Here is an 18472-nt window from a genome sequence, read left to right as displayed (position 1 = left end):
AGATTTCGAGGGCGACCTTGGCTTCGGGAAAGGAGAGTGGATGAAAATTTGCTTGTGGATATCATGGCCGTGGTGTCTGAGGCATGAAGAAAAAAAAAACGCGATATCAAACTGATAAGCTTTGATCACAGGTCCCGGATCTGGAAGGGATGAGGCAATGAGGCTACAAATAGGCTCCACCGCCGTCCAAGTTGCGACAGGGTGTGAGCCCCACTTGGCGGTTCCCGTTGATGGATTGTCATGGGTGCGACAGCAAGGCTCAAAGCTCACGACAAGACTTCCAACGACTGCGCCTGACACGTGGGTGGATCGTGAGTGTCCACATGTGTGGATTGGAGGCATGGATAGAGAATGAGCTCGGTTATGTGAAACCGCTCGGCGGATGTTCACGACTGACCGAAAAGGGGGCGAAAAGTCCCGCTCAGAATCTCTGTTTACGCATGAAGCAATGAAAGCAGAGCGGATGAGAGAATCAGGATGATAAACAATGGGACACGCTTCTCATATTGCGGGATACGCCAGGCGCACATGATTCATGGGCGCAAACCGAAGCAGGAAAAAGGATATAAAGCGTGCCTTACACCCTATGGCAGTTTGTCCGACCTGTAGCCACGGAAAGAAGCGACATTGACCAGGTCTTACTTTGCCGAACTGGCACAGCAGCAAAAGCCTTCCAGCGGACCAAGACAAGCGACAAAAATTGGCATGCCGAGGAAAATGGTACCCGAGAATCGGAATGTCCAAGCATCGTCGATCTGAGGATGTTGAACACTACCAGCCACGCCTAATAGGAGAAATCAACGACACCGAAAAAAGAAAACGTCGAATTGATGGTTCTCGCTCGCAAGACAACGTCTGGTTGACACATGGGCGTCTCGATGTCTTCTCGAGAAACCAACTGCTAGATCCTACACGGCATGACGAGCACCCGGATGGCAGAAAAACAGGGAACGACGATCTGGTGACCCTATCCTGATAACGATTCACTACGCAATCAAGGAGCCCCGTGCGGATTACGGTCGGAAATTCGAGTGAGCATATTCTATCCTCACTGGTGTTCAACAACTATACCTGGTCGGGGAGTGACGAGCGGTATTATCTCATCACTTCCAACCGGTGCAAACCAGAGTGTGTCTTTGCCTTTACCGGGTCCAGAGCCGCGGTCCGGCCCAATGGCACAGTCGATCTCAGCTGAGATGGTTTATTGGTGGGACCCTGAAATCTGGTCTCTTGACCTGTGCTGTGCGATGTGTGCATGCTTGTATTTCCGTCCGGACTGTTTTGCGCGCGGCGCACCGAACAAACAAGGGAATGGAAAAAATTTTCCTTCCAAAATTGGACGTGACAGCGGACCCCCCTTACTCCGTACCCTGGCAGTGGTTACAGCCGGATGGCGCCAGGCATTCGGATGCCAGGCGGTACTAATAAAGGCCATGGCCCTAGAGAGCCTAGCTGCAGCCGGCCAGAGCCGCCAGCCGAAGCTGCAAAATGACGCAGGTACAGTTTATTGCGGTGCTGATGAGACGGAAAGTTTGCTTCCAGTCTCGTTCAGCGCCGGGAACTTCGTGATGTTTTACCGTGGATGATATGAATGGGCATCGACAGCGACAGGATCGCTCACGCCAATTACTTGGAAATTTGGCATCGCACGCAAGGACCGTCCATATTGATCTGACAGGCCAAGACGTTTGTTTATTTTTTTCTTGGCCGGCTTCAGCCAACAGTCTGCAAGTCTCACTGAGACAATCACGGCTGGCTCGTAGCTCCCTGGTCCCCTGTAAGCTTGGCTGGGCTTGTGCGTGCCGATACAGCGCTGCATGATTGATGCAATCGTGTCCTCATAAATCTATATCTTTGCCTCAGGTGTGCACCGTGCCGCTGGGAATAGACATCACGACAGCTGCATCCCTGCTATTGTCTCGGCGCAGGTCGCACGGGATTGCAGGCTTAATGCTCTCCTTTTTCCCACCGCCAATCTCAGTGCCAACCCCCTGGCAGAACAATTGAACAAGATGAACCAGACCTCTCAAACCCCCTGGCTGTTTGGCAGATGCAGCCCTGGTAGTAGTTGCTGCACAGTAAAATCGACGATAGAAGCCTTGATGTTCTGGCCTGGCTTCCACCGCTAGCAGGGGTTGCGCAATTACCGGCCACTTGACTCTGACCTGCCACGAGAATTTTTCGGGCGGCCCAAAGATTCATGTGCTCAAACCCATCAGTTGATGTAGATTTTTTTTTTATTTCACTCAAATGTTGAGAAGCGACTTGCCAATTGAGCCCGCACTTGCGTCTAGCCAAATACGTCCACTCGTAATGGGTACAACAGGTACCCTGTGAGAATTTCACCCCACTGGTATTTTCGCGCCAGGCATGAAAAGGCGTTGATGAATCGTAGAAAAGTGTATTGTCGCCGTTGAACTAAGGCATCGAGGCTTAGGGCCAGGACATCTCTGTGGATGATTGTAAGGTGTGGCGGTTGTGAGGGTGGGCGTGAAAGTTTGGCAAGACTACCAAACTTGCCATTGATGGACTAGACTCAAACGTAATTGTCAATTGGATCTGTCGTTACAGTCCGGTATCCTGCGAACTGAGATGCAGCGTTGAATCGTGTAGATCAGGTCATGCAGCTTGTTTCCTGATGCGGGTAGCTTCAACGACATTCAACGTCTCCCCTCGTCGACCAACAATGCAACACTCAATTGACAACAACAAAAGACAGTGACATATTCCTCAGCAACACATTAACAAGACCAAGGCACAAAAATACCAATTGGACACACTTGACAATAAAAACATATCATTTACTCATTCAATTGGCGCTATACCTGCAAATCCACAAGTACTATAGGGTATCACTAAAAACAAGGTTCCTCCCACCCAAAACACCATTCCCATGCCAAGCGAGAAGCAATGTTCGAACTTATACCGCCTCAACTCCAGCTTTATCACCTTCCGCTGCACTGCCATCCGTCTTGACGGCATACCCCATCACGAAGCCGTCCGGATCGCACGTCCTTTCGAGACTGATACGATGCGTCGCCACATACCGTCGTACGGCCTCCTTGTCCACGCGCACTCTGGGTACGAGCTTGACGGGAGGAGGCTTCCTTTCCTCGACTGGCTTTGTCGCCGTATCTTGCGGTTTCTGGCCCGTTCCGTCATTAACATCCGCTGACTGACTGGCTTCTTCATCTTCAGGCGGGTCAGCTTTCTTCTCTGGCTTGCCGTATCCCATGCCTGCATCCTCAATGACCCCCATGTCGCGTAGGACGCCTAAACAATCCTCGGCAGCTATCCAGGTGCCTTGACTGCAATCATTGACATCTACGATCAGCTCCTGAGACAGTACGGGAGCACCTGCTACTAGCGGTGGCTGCGGTTGCGTCTGCGGCTGAGTCTGTAGTTGTGACTGCTGTATATTGTTCTCGAGGCCGAGTAGCCACCGTGCGATTTCTCCTGACCAAAACCGCTTGTAGCCCTTCTTGCCAAGGTCTGAAATAGGCTTCTCTGGACCACCAAGTATACCCTCTCGTCTCGAGATTTCGTACGACGCGCCCATTAGAAGCGCACCAAGCCCCTTGCGCTGCCAGGGAGGAAACACCAAGATGCAGGCCAGGTTATTGTTATCCCATGACATCTTTTCCTTTGAAAAGAATCCACACACTTGGGGTGGACGTGTTTGTACAGGCGCTGTTCCGGGAGCGATCGGTTTCGCGGGCGGTGTGTATACGAGCAGGAAGTAGTTGAAGCCGGTGACGTCGAAGAAGACGGATTTGTTGTCTAGGAAAAGCTTTGCGAATAACGATAAATTTTGACAGAAAAGCTGTTGACGAGTTAGTTAGAGGAGGTCGGCAATGGGCCTGATGGGCTATGCAAGGTAGGACTGGGGAGTTTGGTCATGTCTAGCGTAGAACTTACACCATGCTTCTCGCCATCTACCTCCCAAATACTCCATTCTCCCTCATCTTGTACAATCTCCTCTGTGTATCTGATACCTCCGTCGCCACGCCTTCGTTTTGGGCCAGGGCCCTTCCCGTCGAATGCAACTAAGACTTTTCTTCGGCCGCGAGGATGTGTGTAGACCTTCTTCCCGGGAATGAACCCCTTGCGTTCGCAAATCCGTACATGCCCACGCCATGCAACCAGTTCCTTGGCGTATTTGAAACAACTGGGACAGACGTAGAGTCGCTCCAACATTGGCTGGCTATCCTTGTCTCTTTTCGACGCCTTGTTTGCCTCATTGACCCCTTCTTTGCTACCGCTGCTTCTGGCGTTGCCCGACGTGTCGCCCAAGACTTCCTTTCCATAGTAGCTCGGGTACCAAGTACGGAAACACAGATCCCCCAACACAACCTTATCAATGTTGCGGTCTGGTCTTGGTGGTCCGCGGTCGTTCACGGCCAGTGTAGGCGGCTTGGGTGGCAGGACAGGCGTTATCACGGGCGGTGCAGGTCGTCTGTCGAGTCGAGGGGGCAGTGCAGTAGGACCATGGGGCCTCAACAACGATGACTGCACCCGTCCTGGATGAGGTGGCTGCGGCACATGATATGTGATTTCCGGAGCGACTAGATCTGAAGGGCGGATGTTCTCTTTGATGGCGACGCCGGACATGCTCTGCATGGGAGAAGGATTCGACCCTGAAGAGGGCACTGGACGCCTGAGTATGGTTGGAGGAGAGACGGGAGTGATGACGGGCACAGGGACTGGCGTCTCAACCGGAGCAGAGGAAACCGGCGGAATTGGAGGCGGCGGAACGGCAGATTGAGGTCGTTCACGACTGCGGTTTAGCTGACCAAGAGGTGTCGGTATGGGCACAGGCGTCTGAGAAGTCGTGGTTGAGTTTGAAGTCGTTGTTGGGCCAGTTGATTGGGATTGTGGCCCTCCAAACGCATTTCCTCCAGTCGGGCCCGCCACCGTTGGAGCTTGAGCCACCTTGGCCACGGATGTCGGAGGCAGCGGGGGTAGGACCGGCGTTTGACGCGTTGCACGACGCGTTAACGACGACGGCTGCGACTGCGAGACGGGTTGCGCGGGCTCTTCTGGTCGTTTGCGTTTCGGGGGCATCGCTTGCGGTCGTGGTGACAGGAGAGCGGCTTGTCCCAGCGACTGTCGGGGTGGGCGGCCGTGTTGCGACAATTGAAGCACGAGCGGCGGCATGCGACTGCGATTGCGAATGCGCCAGTAGTCGCCGACGTTGGAGGGGGACCCAGGTGTGGAGAATGCCCGTGGACTTGTTGGTACAGCATGAATTTGTGTTGCGCTTGGCTGTCAAGGGTATATAGTGAGGTTTTAAAGGAAGGGAAAAACCAGGATGATGCGGCGCAAAGACACGGAGATGTTGATGTTGACGTTGCTCATGGGCAAATTAGCTAAAGTCTAAAGTTGAAGGCTGCGAGGGGCAGGCAAGTCGCACATCAGGAAGAGGAGAGCTCCTTCCTCTTAGTCCGTCCCAGCTCTCGGCTCTCACACAGATTAAGGAACGGTGTACACGGTTTGCGCCGCTTCACAACCGCCATCGCATTCAACGTGCGCTTCGCTCCTTCCCTTGCTTCACTACTCCAAGCTCCAGCCCGTCACGTGCAATCGTTTTATAGCATCGCCATGATCACCAATGCATTATCTGGGAGCTGTGAATGGGACACCTTGCCATTATATCGTATTGTCTCATATCATATCAGATCTGTCATTCATTGCATTAAGCGTGGGGTAGGTATCGAACAATATCCCTATATACACGTATGTACTCTTCTGTGCTCACTGTCCGCACATATGTTGACACCCGGTTAATTCTTCTTTGGTGTCATACCATCCCCCGTCTGGCTCACCTCGTTCAGATATTCGCCCACCCTCAGTCCCTTCTCCTCTGCGAACTGTTTGAGTAGCCTTCCGATCCAGCTATGAACCTTGGGCAGCGATTCCAATTGCGTTCGAGCAACGCGAAGAGGGAAAAGGAGGATGTAAGCTCCGTGGTAATTCTGCTCGCCGTTGAGCAGATAGTCCACAATTCGACAAATCTCCAATGCATGAGATTCCCTGGTTCCGAGACCAGGCAGCAGTAGAGGATTTAAAAAGGGGCCATGTCGTTGCCACACATGCTCCATATTCGCGGTTGCGTCGTCCTGAAGTCCAACCAAGTCCGACAGACGAAATAGCAACAGCCTGCTGACATTATAAAACAGAATTTCAAATGTCCGCTTCATGCCCACAAAATTTAGGCAGGTGTCAAACAGCGGCTTCTCCTCTTCGTCTAAACACAATGTTGTTGCTAGGTTGATTCGAGTCTTCCAACAGACTCGTGGATACACATCTTCCCACCTCCACCGAGCTTCTGAAAGCCTCTGGATCGCAGAGAGCACTCTGTCTTGCAACTTGGCTTTTGATGCCATGACCTCGGCTCCGCTTATAGTGCCGGCTCGCATTTTTTCAGCATCTGCCTTCAGGATATCGGCATCTTCTATGATGCCTGCGAGGTCAACAAAGACATCCATCAATAGTGAGCCAGGGAGCTTGGCATCCGGTTGGTGAGCCCAAGGACCATCCTTCCACTCTTGAGCTTCTAGGAAACACCTTTTTCGCATTACAATATGAGCGATACCCTTTTGTGTGTTTCGAAAATTAGCCATCGAGTTCTTCGTGTGTAACAAGAAACCAGCCGCTGTGCCAGCCTCGCGGCAGGGATACACTTACAAGAAATGGCCGCTTCACTTCTAATAGTGCGTTGGCGGACGAACTTTGGAAAGACTCGGGACCGAGCATCTCGATCTACAGATCACTATGTCAGCTTACAGTCAAGCGAGGCACAAAACCCCGACTTTCGAAATACGTCTTGCACAAGGAACCCGAGTGACCTACAAGTGTGGCAACACCTTGGGCATGCTGTAGCCACATCCCAGAGGTAGACGATGAAATCAACTCATACAAGGAAAGAAAGTATGCGGTCCAGAGGCCCAAGAATGCTTTGGCCTTGTCAAAGTCGTTGTTCATGTACTGCAGGTCAAGCCGCAGGCGACCAAGGGCTTGACCATACAACGTGGCAGCATGCGACTGCATATGGTTCACCTTGTGTATCTGACTGAAGTAGACTTCTGCAACGCTGAGTCCAGAGACGTATGCACTGGTACGTTTTCCGAAGCTTTCCATGGCAGCACGCATGGTTGGCGCGTCAGACACGTTAACTGGGTTCTGCTCAAAGCCAATACGCAAGTTTGTGACAAAATGTGAGATGACAATGTTGTCTTTGAACCCAATCAAAGGGACCATTGGAGCAATTTGGTTTCCATCATCTTGATCGGTGGGCCCAACTGAGCCAAATTGTTGGTTCCAGAAGTCCTTGTGCTGTCTAGCCGACTTCTTGGATCGAAGTTCCTGTGTTCCAGGCAACGCCTGGTTGACGAAGAGAAAAGGTTCGTCATACCCAAGGCACTGATGCATGCCCTTTTTACAACGGTCACATTCTGGACGACGTTGATCTAATTCATACCGACGTCAGTCAGTCAGTGTGCGCAAGACCCTGGAGCAAGACCTCAGGACGGATGATATTGGGCAATGAGTGGTGTTTGAGACCGTTTGGTCTAGGCGGTGACTCTTCAACCAGTAATAACAGCATCAACTTACCGCACTTAACCTTTCTTTGACGACAAGTCAGACAACCCAGGGTTCGGCGTGCACGAACGTCAAAGAATCTCCGCAACTCTTCTCGCGCAGGGACTGTACGGCTAGTCGTAGCAGCAAGCTCAGCGCTTGGAGCTGTGGCCATGGCCATTACTCGGAAGGCTTACTGCCCCCGGGGACTATAGCCCAGGGCCGCAGGCAGACGACTTTCGTGATAGCGCCAAGGCCGGCAAGGCCATTCAGATTGCACCCAGGCTCCGGGAGGAAGCCGAATGTCTCCTACTAACGCAAGCCGTTGGCGCGTGCGGCGGACCCGGCTGCCGAAGGTGCAAAACGGCCTGCAACTGCCTGCAACTCTCCACAGATCGTCTAGATCAAACGAATCTCGTGGAGCGCTTCAATTCGGGCTCGCCTTGGCTGAGCCCAGCGGCCAGTTGCCAGTCTACACAGGGATGGAAATGGGGGCGGCGAGAACGAGTTCGATGTCAAGGTGGAGTTGTCGCCTGCGAGTGGTGATAGATGCAAGACGGAGTGGCGGCGCGAATCTGGGGCTTACGTCTCTCCTGTTGAGGCACTCTTCGCTGGAGTGGCCCAAAAAGGCAAAGGACACCGAGGTGAGGTGCTAGTTGACAACCGCAAGGCGACAGTTGGAGTGAATTTAATTAGACCAGACGTGTCAGCCCTGGGATAATGGTTGTGTGGGTGACAGGCGGCCCGCGTTTCGGGGCGGCGGAAGCCGTGCTTGTGCATTGCAGTGGAGAGAGTGGCTGACAAGGTGAGGAGTTGACAAACAACATCGCATATGTCAAAAGACAAAGGCGACAGATAACGGATCATTGCACAGGACGATCTTTCGACAATTCAGACAATCAATTTGGGGTTCAATTGGGTTGATAAAACGACACCGGCAACCAGCTAACGAGTGAATGGTTGCGTCTGTCTGGACTGGACTCGCGTGTCAACTGAAAGTATACACGCTGCCCTGAAGAAAGTAACAATGATGGCGGAAATGCAAACAAAATCTTGCAATCCATCCAACGAGATCCAAACCATTACAACATGGATGGCTAAGCACCAACGCCCGCAACCATCACCGGCGCCTGGGCCTTCTTCACCCTAGCCAGGGTGTTATCACCTTCTTCCCAGTCCTTGACCAGCGTCATCAAGCCCCTACGCGCTTTACTGGCATCCCTATTGCGATAAACGCTGTCGATTTTGCGAACATCCTCTTTGTCGTTATTCAACCAGCGTTTCTCGTCCGATCGGAACTCGGTATAAGTCATGTCCTGGCCATATTTCGCCTTGACATTAGCCTCCAAACGCTCCAGGACCGCCCTGTTGGCTTCAATCTCCGGCCGCCCAGGAGAAGAAGGATCCGGAAAGTGCAAATCGCGAGACGGTGTAAATGTAACTTCCTTGCGAGTGGGGTCCGGCACAATAGAAACGGCAAAGTAGTACAGCATCGACGAGCTGTGCAAGATTGCGGACGAAATCTCCAACAGACCAGGCGTCGTGATGGGACAGTGAGCAAGATTCAGAAGCTCGAGCTGCCGACTAGTCTTCAACAGCTTGCAAATAAAAGGAACGGCGCCATCGTCAATGTAATTATACGCCTGCTGCAAATCCTCCGTCGCATAAGCCTGGCCCAGATCGAGACAACGAATGCCAGGGTGACCAGTCAGGCTTTCACACAGCGCAATCGCACCTTGGGTGCTAACTCCGACTGATTGTAATGACAGACGAGTTAGATTCGGTGCGTTTGGCAATGCCCTCGCCAGTGCTTCGATGCCCGTGTCTCCAAGCGGATTGCAGGACAAGTAAAGCGATGTCAACCCGCAGTGAGGGTTCACCAGAAACGACGCAATCGCCTCGGCGGCTTGAACCGAAATACCGCAACCATTGAGATAGATATTCCGAAGGGGCAACACCGATCCCTTGGGTCCAGAATACCCTGCCAGCAAGTTAAACAGGTCCGTCACGCCCTTATTGCCCAACTCCGTCTGGTCAAGATCCAGGGTCCGCAGATTCGGCGTCAGTGTAATAAGTCGATACACATCCGCCGCAGCCGCAGCACCAAGCGGATTCCTCTTCATCCAGACATTCGTCACCGCAGGCGAAGACACCATGGCATCCGCAATCTCCTTGAACCCAGGCCCGTCGATACAATTGCCAGCCAAGTACCAGGTGTCCATCCTCTCAGGAAACTCCTTGATAAACGTAGCAATAGCCTTCGCCCCCGACGGCCCAATGATATTGTTGCCCAGCAGGAAATGGCGAACAAACGAATTCGTCCGTAAACTATCCATCAAGTTCCAGATGTGATCCGGCCCAACCACCATCTTGCACAGGTCCATCCTCCCATCCTCATACACAACCCCCCTGCGGAACTCTGCACCACGAACCTTATAATGCGGCTCGCCCTTCCCATCATCCAACTCCTTCCCGTCTGTCGAAGGACCAAGCTCATGCGTGCCACTATTCCGGAGATGCTCGAAAAACGGCTCCAGCTGCGTGCCCTGCGATACCTTCACTGGCATAGGAATCCCCGGCACGCCGTCCAGCGAAACAGGCCTCTTTGCCGGATCCCACACCCCCTGCCTCGTAATTCTACTTGCCCACGCCGGCACGCGAGGTCCAATCTCATCACCGTCAATAGTATACCCATGTCGTTTCGTAGCCTGCAACAGATCATACTTCTTCTGCAGCGCCGCCCATCCTCGAAGCCGTACACGATCCTCCTCATATCGAATCAGCGACGTCAACGAGCCGCTATGAACAGGATACAGCAAATATGCCACCCGCTCAGCTAGTTCATGTCTCGCGGATCGACGACGTGGCAAACTATACAATTCATCCGGCGCACGATGTTTCGTCAACGGCAGCGCAAGGACCTGCTCGGCGGTATACCCGCGAGACGGATCAACAACATCCTTGATTTCAGAGAGTGCATGAAGCGACGTTCTGCATAGTTGTGCTAGCGTTGTAGCCTCAACGTCAGATTCATCGTTTACACGCTCCCCAAGGGACAGCGAAACAAAGTGGTCGGTTCGAAGCTCAGTAGCAGAAGACATAATCACCACAAAAGATAATCAACTTAATAGTATAAACATCTTGTCTCCTGTCCATTTGGACATGATATAAATTATATATGAAACTGATGACTCAAACACCCGTGTTGATCTGCTACGGTGGAGATGCATCGCCCCCCTCAAGATCAGCTCGAAGGGCGCCTGCAAGCCCCGCAAGCCATAAGGCTGACTGACTTGGACGCCTCAACGTCGAAATAATAAGGGTGAGAAGGCATGGGTAGCTGGTTCGAGCACCACAATATATTGAGTCAACGGGTGCCCTTTCGCTTCTATTCGATTCCATTCTTTCATAGGCTTCGATACCGCACCCTGTAAATGTGCACATGTGGATATGGATGCCTTGGAGCCGTGGCATGGATAACAAGCATTGATGCAAGATGGCCTGCGTGGCTGTGTGCCTAACGAGTGGACACAATCCAGTCCTTCTTGGAGACTGTGTTTTGCCTTGCAGTGTACCTTACAAGGCCAGACAGCATAAAAAGGTTCGAATTGATATGCACAACATCATGACAATTGCAGCCACAGCATAACAAAGAAACCACGTCAATTCATCGCCTCGCCTCACCACTCAATCTTAATGTACCATCTCACCTCACCACACCTGTAATATCTAATACACAAAGGCAAAGCACGGCGGGCCTCGTATATTAAAGCCATATGGCCAGTCTCTTCGAGTCCCGCGCTAACAAAACCGTCCAGCTCTATCAGCCTTCGTCACCTGTCCATATTCAGAAACTCCTCGTACAAGAATTGAGACCCGTTCGCTTCTCCATCATACCAACAACCTCTCTCCCTCGAAGCGAGTGATCCCATGAGCTACGAGCCCAGCAGTGACTTCCAACTTGAATCCATGCCGGTCCCTGTCTGTTTCACAAAGCAACATTCCTGCAAGACTAGGTCACGGTGTCCCGCGAGTGAAGCACCACCCCAGTCTGCCGAATGTATGCCACAAAAAAAGTAATAGCCGATGGTGTAGCAGTAGTAATGACAATCAAGGAAGGAGCAAAGTGAATAAAGTTTACATGCCATCAAAATCTCCGCCCAAATCATCCTCGTCTAGATCACCCTCCTGTATCTCTTTGGCCATTTCACGCTCGCGCTCTCGGGCCTCTTGAGCATTCTTAAGTTCCAGTCGGTGTTGATTCATTGGGAAACGCATGGCCTGAATAGGACAACGAGTTAGCTAACTTTGTAATGTAAACATATGTAATCAAGTTTAAACATACCTTGACACTCTCGTCGTGAAGGGCGAGACATGCCCGAATTCGGTCGTGGAAGGCCTCACCAGGCTCTCTCGTGGCATAGACATCCCCGACTTCCTTGCTCTTCATGAAGCCTCGCTCCCGGTCCAGAGTGGCTTCAATAACGCCATCTCTAATAGCCTTTGCTACAATGTATTCGGCAGACTCTTCACTACCGAGATGCAGGCGGATACAGATGTCCCGAAGCGAGATACGAGAATAAGACAGAGACATCATGCGGATGCCTGTCTTGATGACATTCTGGCGGAGGCGGAGGATGAGCGAATAGGTTCCGTCACGTCGGAATGTATCGGCATGGTCGGCAATCGTCGTCTCAAAATCCTCGAGGTTGCCAACGCGGACAGCTTGCACAAGCAAGAAGTAGGGGTGAAGAGCATCCTCCAGGGCAGGTTGGCGGAAAGTTGCTCGCTCGGGGATGTCACCCATCAGCAATTCAACAACCATCAGAAGCTTAGTTGCCGTCTGTGAAAAGCCAACAGCACAATTGCTCGACGGGGCCTTGCGGGTGGCCGCCGTGAGATGCTCGTGCGCCTCCGTGTATCGCAGCTGGATCGCCCTGATGCGACCAAGGTAGTACAAGAAACGGGCCACCTGGTTGTTGACAGCATTCTCGGGAAACTGGGTGTGGGAAACAAGCAAATCAGCTTGGCTAATGTGGGACGTCAAGAGATAGTTGCGGAGGAGTAGCACAATGACTGATGCTTGTGTGTCGATGTCTTTTCGTAGGACGGCGGTTCGTAAAGCGGCTAGCAGAGTTGGTCGGATGGAAACAATGGGGGATTCGGGGGATGGCGGCAGCGGTGCCATGTGCTCGCAGAAAAGCGAGTAGTAGAAGTAGACCTTGGCGGAAAGACAGTCAAGAGTGCGGCGGTTCAGAGACTGAATGCGATCCGAGAGGTATCGGGAGAAATCCGCACCCTGCTGATACTTCTTTGTGTCAAAGAGGTAGACCTGGATGAGAATACCGAGGAAAATGTCAATTTCTGGGATGATTTCCTTGGTTTCCTTCTTGCCGTTCTTGGGGGCCTTGGCATCGCCAGAGTCAATCTCCATATCGGAACCAGGCTGGCGGCCCAGAGGCATGCTTTCCCGACCGATAGCAACGAGGAGGCTCTTCGCAACGTTGCCAGATGTAACAGTAGCTGGGAAGGTCTCGACGATGGCCTGACCAACTATGTCCGCAGTCAGGCGCTTGCGAATGAGGGAGATGGATCGGAGGGCCCGTAGAGAAAATCTGGAATCGAACAGCGCAACAGCTCGATCTAATAATGCGAAGTTGCTCTTGATATCTGTAACATCGCGGATAAGATCATTTTAGTCAGCGACCCGTACACGCCAAAAGACCAGGGGAACTGCTTTCTCCCCGTGCGGAACCAAACGGTCCTATTTGATGTTTCTCATGGTTCCCCTTTCAGACGTACCTGTTACTGTTTGGACAACAGGATCAACCTTGACCTCGTTGCCATCGGCCGTGTCCTCACCACCCATTGACACGTCACCGTCAGCATCGTGAGGCTGCTTGGATGACTGTTTTGAACCCTTGGAGGGAGGCACTACAACTGTCATCTCCTCATCCCCATCCTTAGCGCCCTTCTTGCCTTTGGTCTTACCAGCGTCTTTCATGTCGATGTCGCCGTTACTCCTGATGCCGTTTTCGATCGGCTCGTTGCCGTTGCTCTTGGGCGTCTTGCCGGGCATTGCGGCCGGTGCTGGTTGTGTATCTCGAGCCCGACGGGAAACCGACTAGCTAGATTGAAACGAAGACAAGGTGGCAGGTGATGAATGAAGGGAGGTTTGGATTCCTGGTGGTAACCGAGCGCGCCTAAGTGCTCTGCTCGGCTGCGACGTCTGCGGTTTCCTTCACTGCCAAGGGCGGCGCGAATGGATGATGACTAGGCGAGGAGGTAGAAGGGGAGGCGAATGGAAACGAGTGTCAAAACAAGCACCAGGTTGATGACTGCTGCAAGCCGTACGTGGGAACCAGTGATTGCTCTGGAATTCGATGGTTTGGGCGATAGAATGAGGTGCGTTGTCTGATGTGTGTGTGTCGTGGTCCTTTGGGCCTCCAGGTGCAAGAAGGTTCGAGCTCAAGATTGGAGACGAGCACCTTTGGGCCACGGAGCAGCGGCGCCGGTGCAGACGAGCGAGATTGGGGCGAAAAGGGTACTTGGCTGCAGGCTGCAAAGCGCACGCGATGCCAGGTACTACCTGTCCACTTTGAGTTGGGCAAGCGCACCCCAGTGCAGGTACGTACCTGCTCAAGTGCGTGCCGAGTTGTTTCTCTCTCAGTCTCTGTCTCTTTGTGCCCAATTGGCTTCGCTCCTGTTCTTTGGAGCCTCTCAGCTAACCAGCATCGACTATTGGGTCAAGTGGAGCAGCCAGGCGGCACTGAGTGACGTTGACGAGCAGGTGCCTACTGTCAACACTTACTGCACCAACGCAACTGGTACCAGTCATGACATGACTGATCAGGATTGGTCTGATCTGGGACTTTCCTCCAGCTCTCACACTCAGATATCTGATGGCTTACCTCTTCCAGTCACTCACTCACTCACTCACTCCTCACAAATGCCCACATGCACATGATGTTACAGCTTCTCTGTCAACCCAGCGCGTCAGACATGCATCATTCATCTCCTACTCAAGCATCAGGTGCCTCCAGCCTCTACTCGTTGGTCACGAGACGATTCTCGGCAAAATATCCACCACTTCACCACACGGAGTAGTGCACCAGAACAAACATTGAGGACTAATGATAATATTCAAGCCACGTCTCCCCGCATACCCGCCGCCCATTGTACGGCACTTGCAAGACAGCTCGCTACAACTAGAGAGTATACATTGCTTAGAATGCAATATTCACCGACTCGGAATACACCGGGTAGCTGAGACACACAGTAGGCTGCATATTTAACCTAGCTGTTGAAGACCTTTGTCTATTCATCGCTACATACGGCTGCTTGTGGCTGTATACCGCACCAGAGGTCGATGATAAGGAAGTGCCGACTTCACCTTACCGTTGGCTATTGTCCTCACTGCAGCTATGACTTTCTCCTTTATTACTTTACGCACTTGTTGTTGTTGCAACTGCTGGATATTTTGCGAGACACCATTACCAATCATAACGGGAAAAACTGTGTCTCAGTGATCAAATGAGCCTTCCAAACGCCATTTCCCATTCCCCTGCCCATAACCCGTGTAAAAAAGGCAAAGTGGTCGAAAGAGCCTTTGCCGTGCCTATCACTCATCACCAATATTTTACGGGTCGCCTTTCCCAGGCATTACCTTAGCTGCCTGTACCGCACTCATCTTGGCAATCCAACCAGGCGAAGGTTGGACCTTGCGGACGGTGCGAAGTTCATCTGACGAGTATCCAGGAACGCGAATGTTGTATGTTCGTTCCAGTACCAGCTGGATATCTCGAATTTCTAGAACCTTAGATCCACGCTCCTTTGCGTTGCGACAGGCTGAGTGCAGAACGTTGTCCACAAAAGAATCCGCCATGTTCAAGACGCTCTGCATGAAGAGACAATATTAGCTTCCAAATCTCGGCCATAGTGATCACCAAAGTATGTGCCCAGCTGTGAATGTTCCATGTCTTACCTCTTCAACTTCCGGGGTCAGTAAATTGCCATCTTGGGTGTCGCCGGATCCACTGCAAACTTGTCGCACCAGTTCATCCAACTTCTTCTTGCTGAGGACATGATCTCCTTCAGCGTCATGGCTGTAAGCGGGAATTCTGGCAACCGGGGGCTGGTTCATAACGCCCCCAAGAGTGCCGCTGCCTTGTGACATGGTTGGTCTCCCGGCAGTTACGCCTCCCCCAACGGTCACGCCCTGCGGAACAGCTGTTGCCTTTTCTGGTAGTTGTTTCGGGATAGGCATCTTGGCTTGGAAACCTGTTTGTGTTTGCGTAGGGTGAGCGTGAGGGTGTCCCTGCTGTTGTTGTTGTTGCACAGCACCAGGTACAACGGCACCTTGATTCACTGCTCCACCAACACCTGTGCCAGCAGCGGGTTGACTCTGACCTTGAGCGGTACCTGGCGTATTTGCAGCCCTTTGGTTTGCGAGAGTCATCGCAGCAGAATGGCTCAGTGCTCGTGTGGGGCCTCCCGCGGTAACAGGTGTCGCTGACTGAGGTGTTGGTACTCTCGCTGTTGCTTGTGCTTGCGCAACCGCCTGCGCCTGGGCAGTATTGACCGGAGGAGGATGCGGTTGCTCAGTTTTGACCTGTGGTTGTCCTTGCGGTTGCTGTGCAGCTTGAGGTACAGGCCGCGGTTGGTTCTGGGCTGCGGTTGGTATTGGTGTTGAGGTGCCGTTTGCTGGAGACGGACGACTGGCAGCTGCCAGATTTTGTTGGTTCTTTGCGGCTTCGACGGCCGCGTTCATGGACGCGGCAACGTTCTGTGTAGCCGCTTGAGCGTTGTTTTGTGCGGCATTGGGAGTTGCCTGTGTGTTGGTTTGCTGGTTCGCCGGTGGTGCCGCTGCCGTACCATTTTGACCTGCCTGTGCGCCTGCTTGTTGCTGGTTTGCTTGGAGGCCTTCCTGCTGCTTTCGAACACTTTCCACCCATTTATGGGCGTCTTGGTAAAGCTTCAACTGTTGTTCCCTTCTGATTTGGTATTGCCGCAGCTCTTCGTTTTGAAGTGGCTTCCCAGCGTCGTTCCTATCTTTGAAAATCTTCTCCATGCCCGCAACCTTGGCTTTGCTGCTGTCCATTGTAAACAGCGCTCGAGAGTACTTGTCTTTCAGGTCTTCTATCCACTTGGCAACCTCGGCCGGGGGCTTATTTGCCAACTGAGCGGGAGCTCGAAACACGATCTTATTCACGTGCTGCATTATTTGGTCGGGAATCTTTGGACGTTGCGCTGCGGCAGCGGCAGCGCCGGCAGTAGCACCTTGAGCATTTTGACCTTGAGCTGCGCCAGAGGCAGCGGCACTGGGAGCTTGTCCTTGGGATCCCTGACCAGCAGCTGGTACCGGTTGAGGCTTTTGTTGCGCCTGGGCCGCTGATGGCGCTCCCGCAGCCTGTCCCGTAGGGTTTTGCTGTGCAGATGGAGGTCGCGCGGGTACTTGGCCTCCTTGTTGACCCTGTTGCGCCTGCTGTTGCTGTGCTTGGCTCCTGCGCTGCTGGATCTTACCAATCAGCATCTTGGAAAACTCAATAATCTTTTGTTTCGCTGCGATCTGATCCGGGCTGTTGGCGGGTGAATTATTCGCTTTGTTCCATAGCCCACGGAGGCCTTGCTCGTATTTATTCTTCTCGTCTTCGCTCAGCATGGGCAGGCTTCTGATCTGACTTGGCTGATACATCGGCGTTATTCGTTGCTGCTGGCCGGCAGCGCCCGGCTGTCCTTGGGCCTGGCCCTGCTGGGGAACTTGTCCTTGTGCGGGATTCATTGTGTCGATGTCGTTGTCGTTTCGTCGTCGTCACGCAGCCGATCGAGGGCGTGAAAGGACAAACGGCCGGGTGCAGGAATCAACTGCTGGACGAACTGATACTCGGCGCAGTCGACTAATCTCCAATTACCCAGAGCAGAAAAGATTTTGGTACGGTGAGGACAGGAAACACTGTGATGGAAAAGTTAAACACGACACCGTCCAGACCCTACGTCGTCCAAGGTTCATGAATACGTCCTACGTCGACCAACAGGTGGGTCTCTTGCATTGGGTGGCTGTCACCACATGGTTATCCGAAAATCTGCCGACCCTCGACCTGCATGGTTAGAATATTTCAATGGATAACTACCCTAAACATCACTAAGCCAAAGCTGGCTGCAAATATTACCTCCCAAGCGCTCCTCGGTAAGATCACATACCTCAACAGGTTGAAAGAAAATGGTACTATGATGTAGAATCAATTTCAACGGTAGGTCACTTTTGTCAGAGCATTGTATTCCGCCAAGTGCCCGGATGCTTCGTTCATATTGGGAAATTGGTACCTGCACTGTCTATTATTTGATATTTGTGCAGGTGGGAAGAATAGTACCTCAACAGGACGTAAACAATGTCAAACTGAACTTTTGAATCACTGGAACTTGTACCACTACAGCCACAGGAACTCAGTTTTAAGGCATGATTCTAACTTAGAAGGATGGAGAGAGTGGGCATGGCTTCACAGTGAGTTCCACCTAATTTGACAAGGCTGAAGGGGTCGCGATTATCACAACCTATCATTGTTTTCAAGGGTAAACATGGAAATCATTTGACGACATTAAAGTTGCGTGAATACACGGGAGGTCGTATCACAAGAACACGCATCATAACGTGGGTGGTTATACTTGCAGATCCCTGCTGGACAAGTGAAAACTGTTGTGCCAGACTAGAGGGTATTGTTCCAGGCCACCCTCCAGGACACTTGAGCTGTATGTGTGGTATTAGTTACAGCAAGGTAGTATGACAAGAAGATGGTTGACCAACTTCGCGAAACATTACGCAGAGAAATTCTACCCACGTGCCACCAATCTAGAACCTTCGCAGAAACGCCTCGGTTGCCTCTGCATAAGCTTC

The 18472-nt window shown here is 52.3% G+C and overlaps 5 protein-coding genes across 5 annotated transcripts; 1 reads left to right on the top strand and 4 right to left on the bottom strand.

Moving 5' to 3' along the window:
- Positions 1 to 1172: 1172 nt before the first annotated feature.
- VFPPC_16021 (hypothetical protein) lies at positions 1173 to 1586 on the top strand (the record flags this gene model as incomplete). The annotated part of the gene is made up of 1 exon (XM_018293774.1): positions 1173 to 1586. The coding sequence occupies one exon, from the start codon at positions 1173 to 1175 to the stop codon at positions 1584 to 1586; it is 414 nt and encodes a 137-aa protein (XP_018143493.1).
- A 1334-nt stretch (positions 1587 to 2920) lies between these two features.
- On the bottom strand, positions 2921 to 7756 carry VFPPC_07965 (histone acetyltransferase MYST2; the record flags this gene model as incomplete). The annotated part of the gene is made up of 6 exons (XM_018286746.1): positions 2921 to 3823; positions 3919 to 5265; positions 5826 to 6596; positions 6688 to 6762; positions 6853 to 7469; positions 7615 to 7756. 6 exons carry the CDS (start codon positions 7754 to 7756, stop codon positions 2921 to 2923), a joined length of 3855 nt encoding a protein of 1284 aa, XP_018143491.1.
- A 922-nt stretch (positions 7757 to 8678) lies between these two features.
- Positions 8679 to 10682, bottom strand: VFPPC_07963 (leucine rich repeat protein; the record flags this gene model as incomplete). The annotated part of the gene is made up of 1 exon (XM_018286745.1): positions 8679 to 10682. The coding sequence occupies one exon, from the start codon at positions 10680 to 10682 to the stop codon at positions 8679 to 8681; it is 2004 nt and encodes a 667-aa protein (XP_018143490.1).
- A 1036-nt stretch (positions 10683 to 11718) lies between these two features.
- Positions 11719 to 13660, bottom strand: VFPPC_07962 (26S proteasome non-ATPase regulatory subunit 3; the record flags this gene model as incomplete). The annotated part of the gene is made up of 3 exons (XM_018286744.1): positions 11719 to 11862; positions 11927 to 13251; positions 13384 to 13660. The coding sequence occupies 3 exons, from the start codon at positions 13658 to 13660 to the stop codon at positions 11719 to 11721; spliced, it is 1746 nt and encodes a 581-aa protein (XP_018143489.1).
- A 1560-nt stretch (positions 13661 to 15220) lies between these two features.
- Positions 15221 to 17362, bottom strand: VFPPC_07960 (transcription initiation factor TFIID subunit 12; the record flags this gene model as incomplete). Its single annotated transcript, XM_018286743.1, has 2 exons — positions 15221 to 15478; positions 15566 to 17362. 2 exons carry the CDS (start codon positions 17360 to 17362, stop codon positions 15221 to 15223), a joined length of 2055 nt encoding a protein of 684 aa, XP_018143488.1.
- Between the last annotated feature and the right edge of the window lie 1110 nt (positions 17363 to 18472).

The sequence above is a fragment of the Pochonia chlamydosporia genome, chromosome 4, assembly GCF_001653235.2.
Source record: "Pochonia chlamydosporia 170 chromosome 4, whole genome shotgun sequence".
Lineage (NCBI taxonomy): Eukaryota > Fungi > Ascomycota > Sordariomycetes > Hypocreales > Clavicipitaceae > Pochonia > Pochonia chlamydosporia.
The sequence above is the reverse complement of the archived record's forward strand: the minus strand, read 5'-3'. Positions and strand labels throughout refer to the sequence as shown.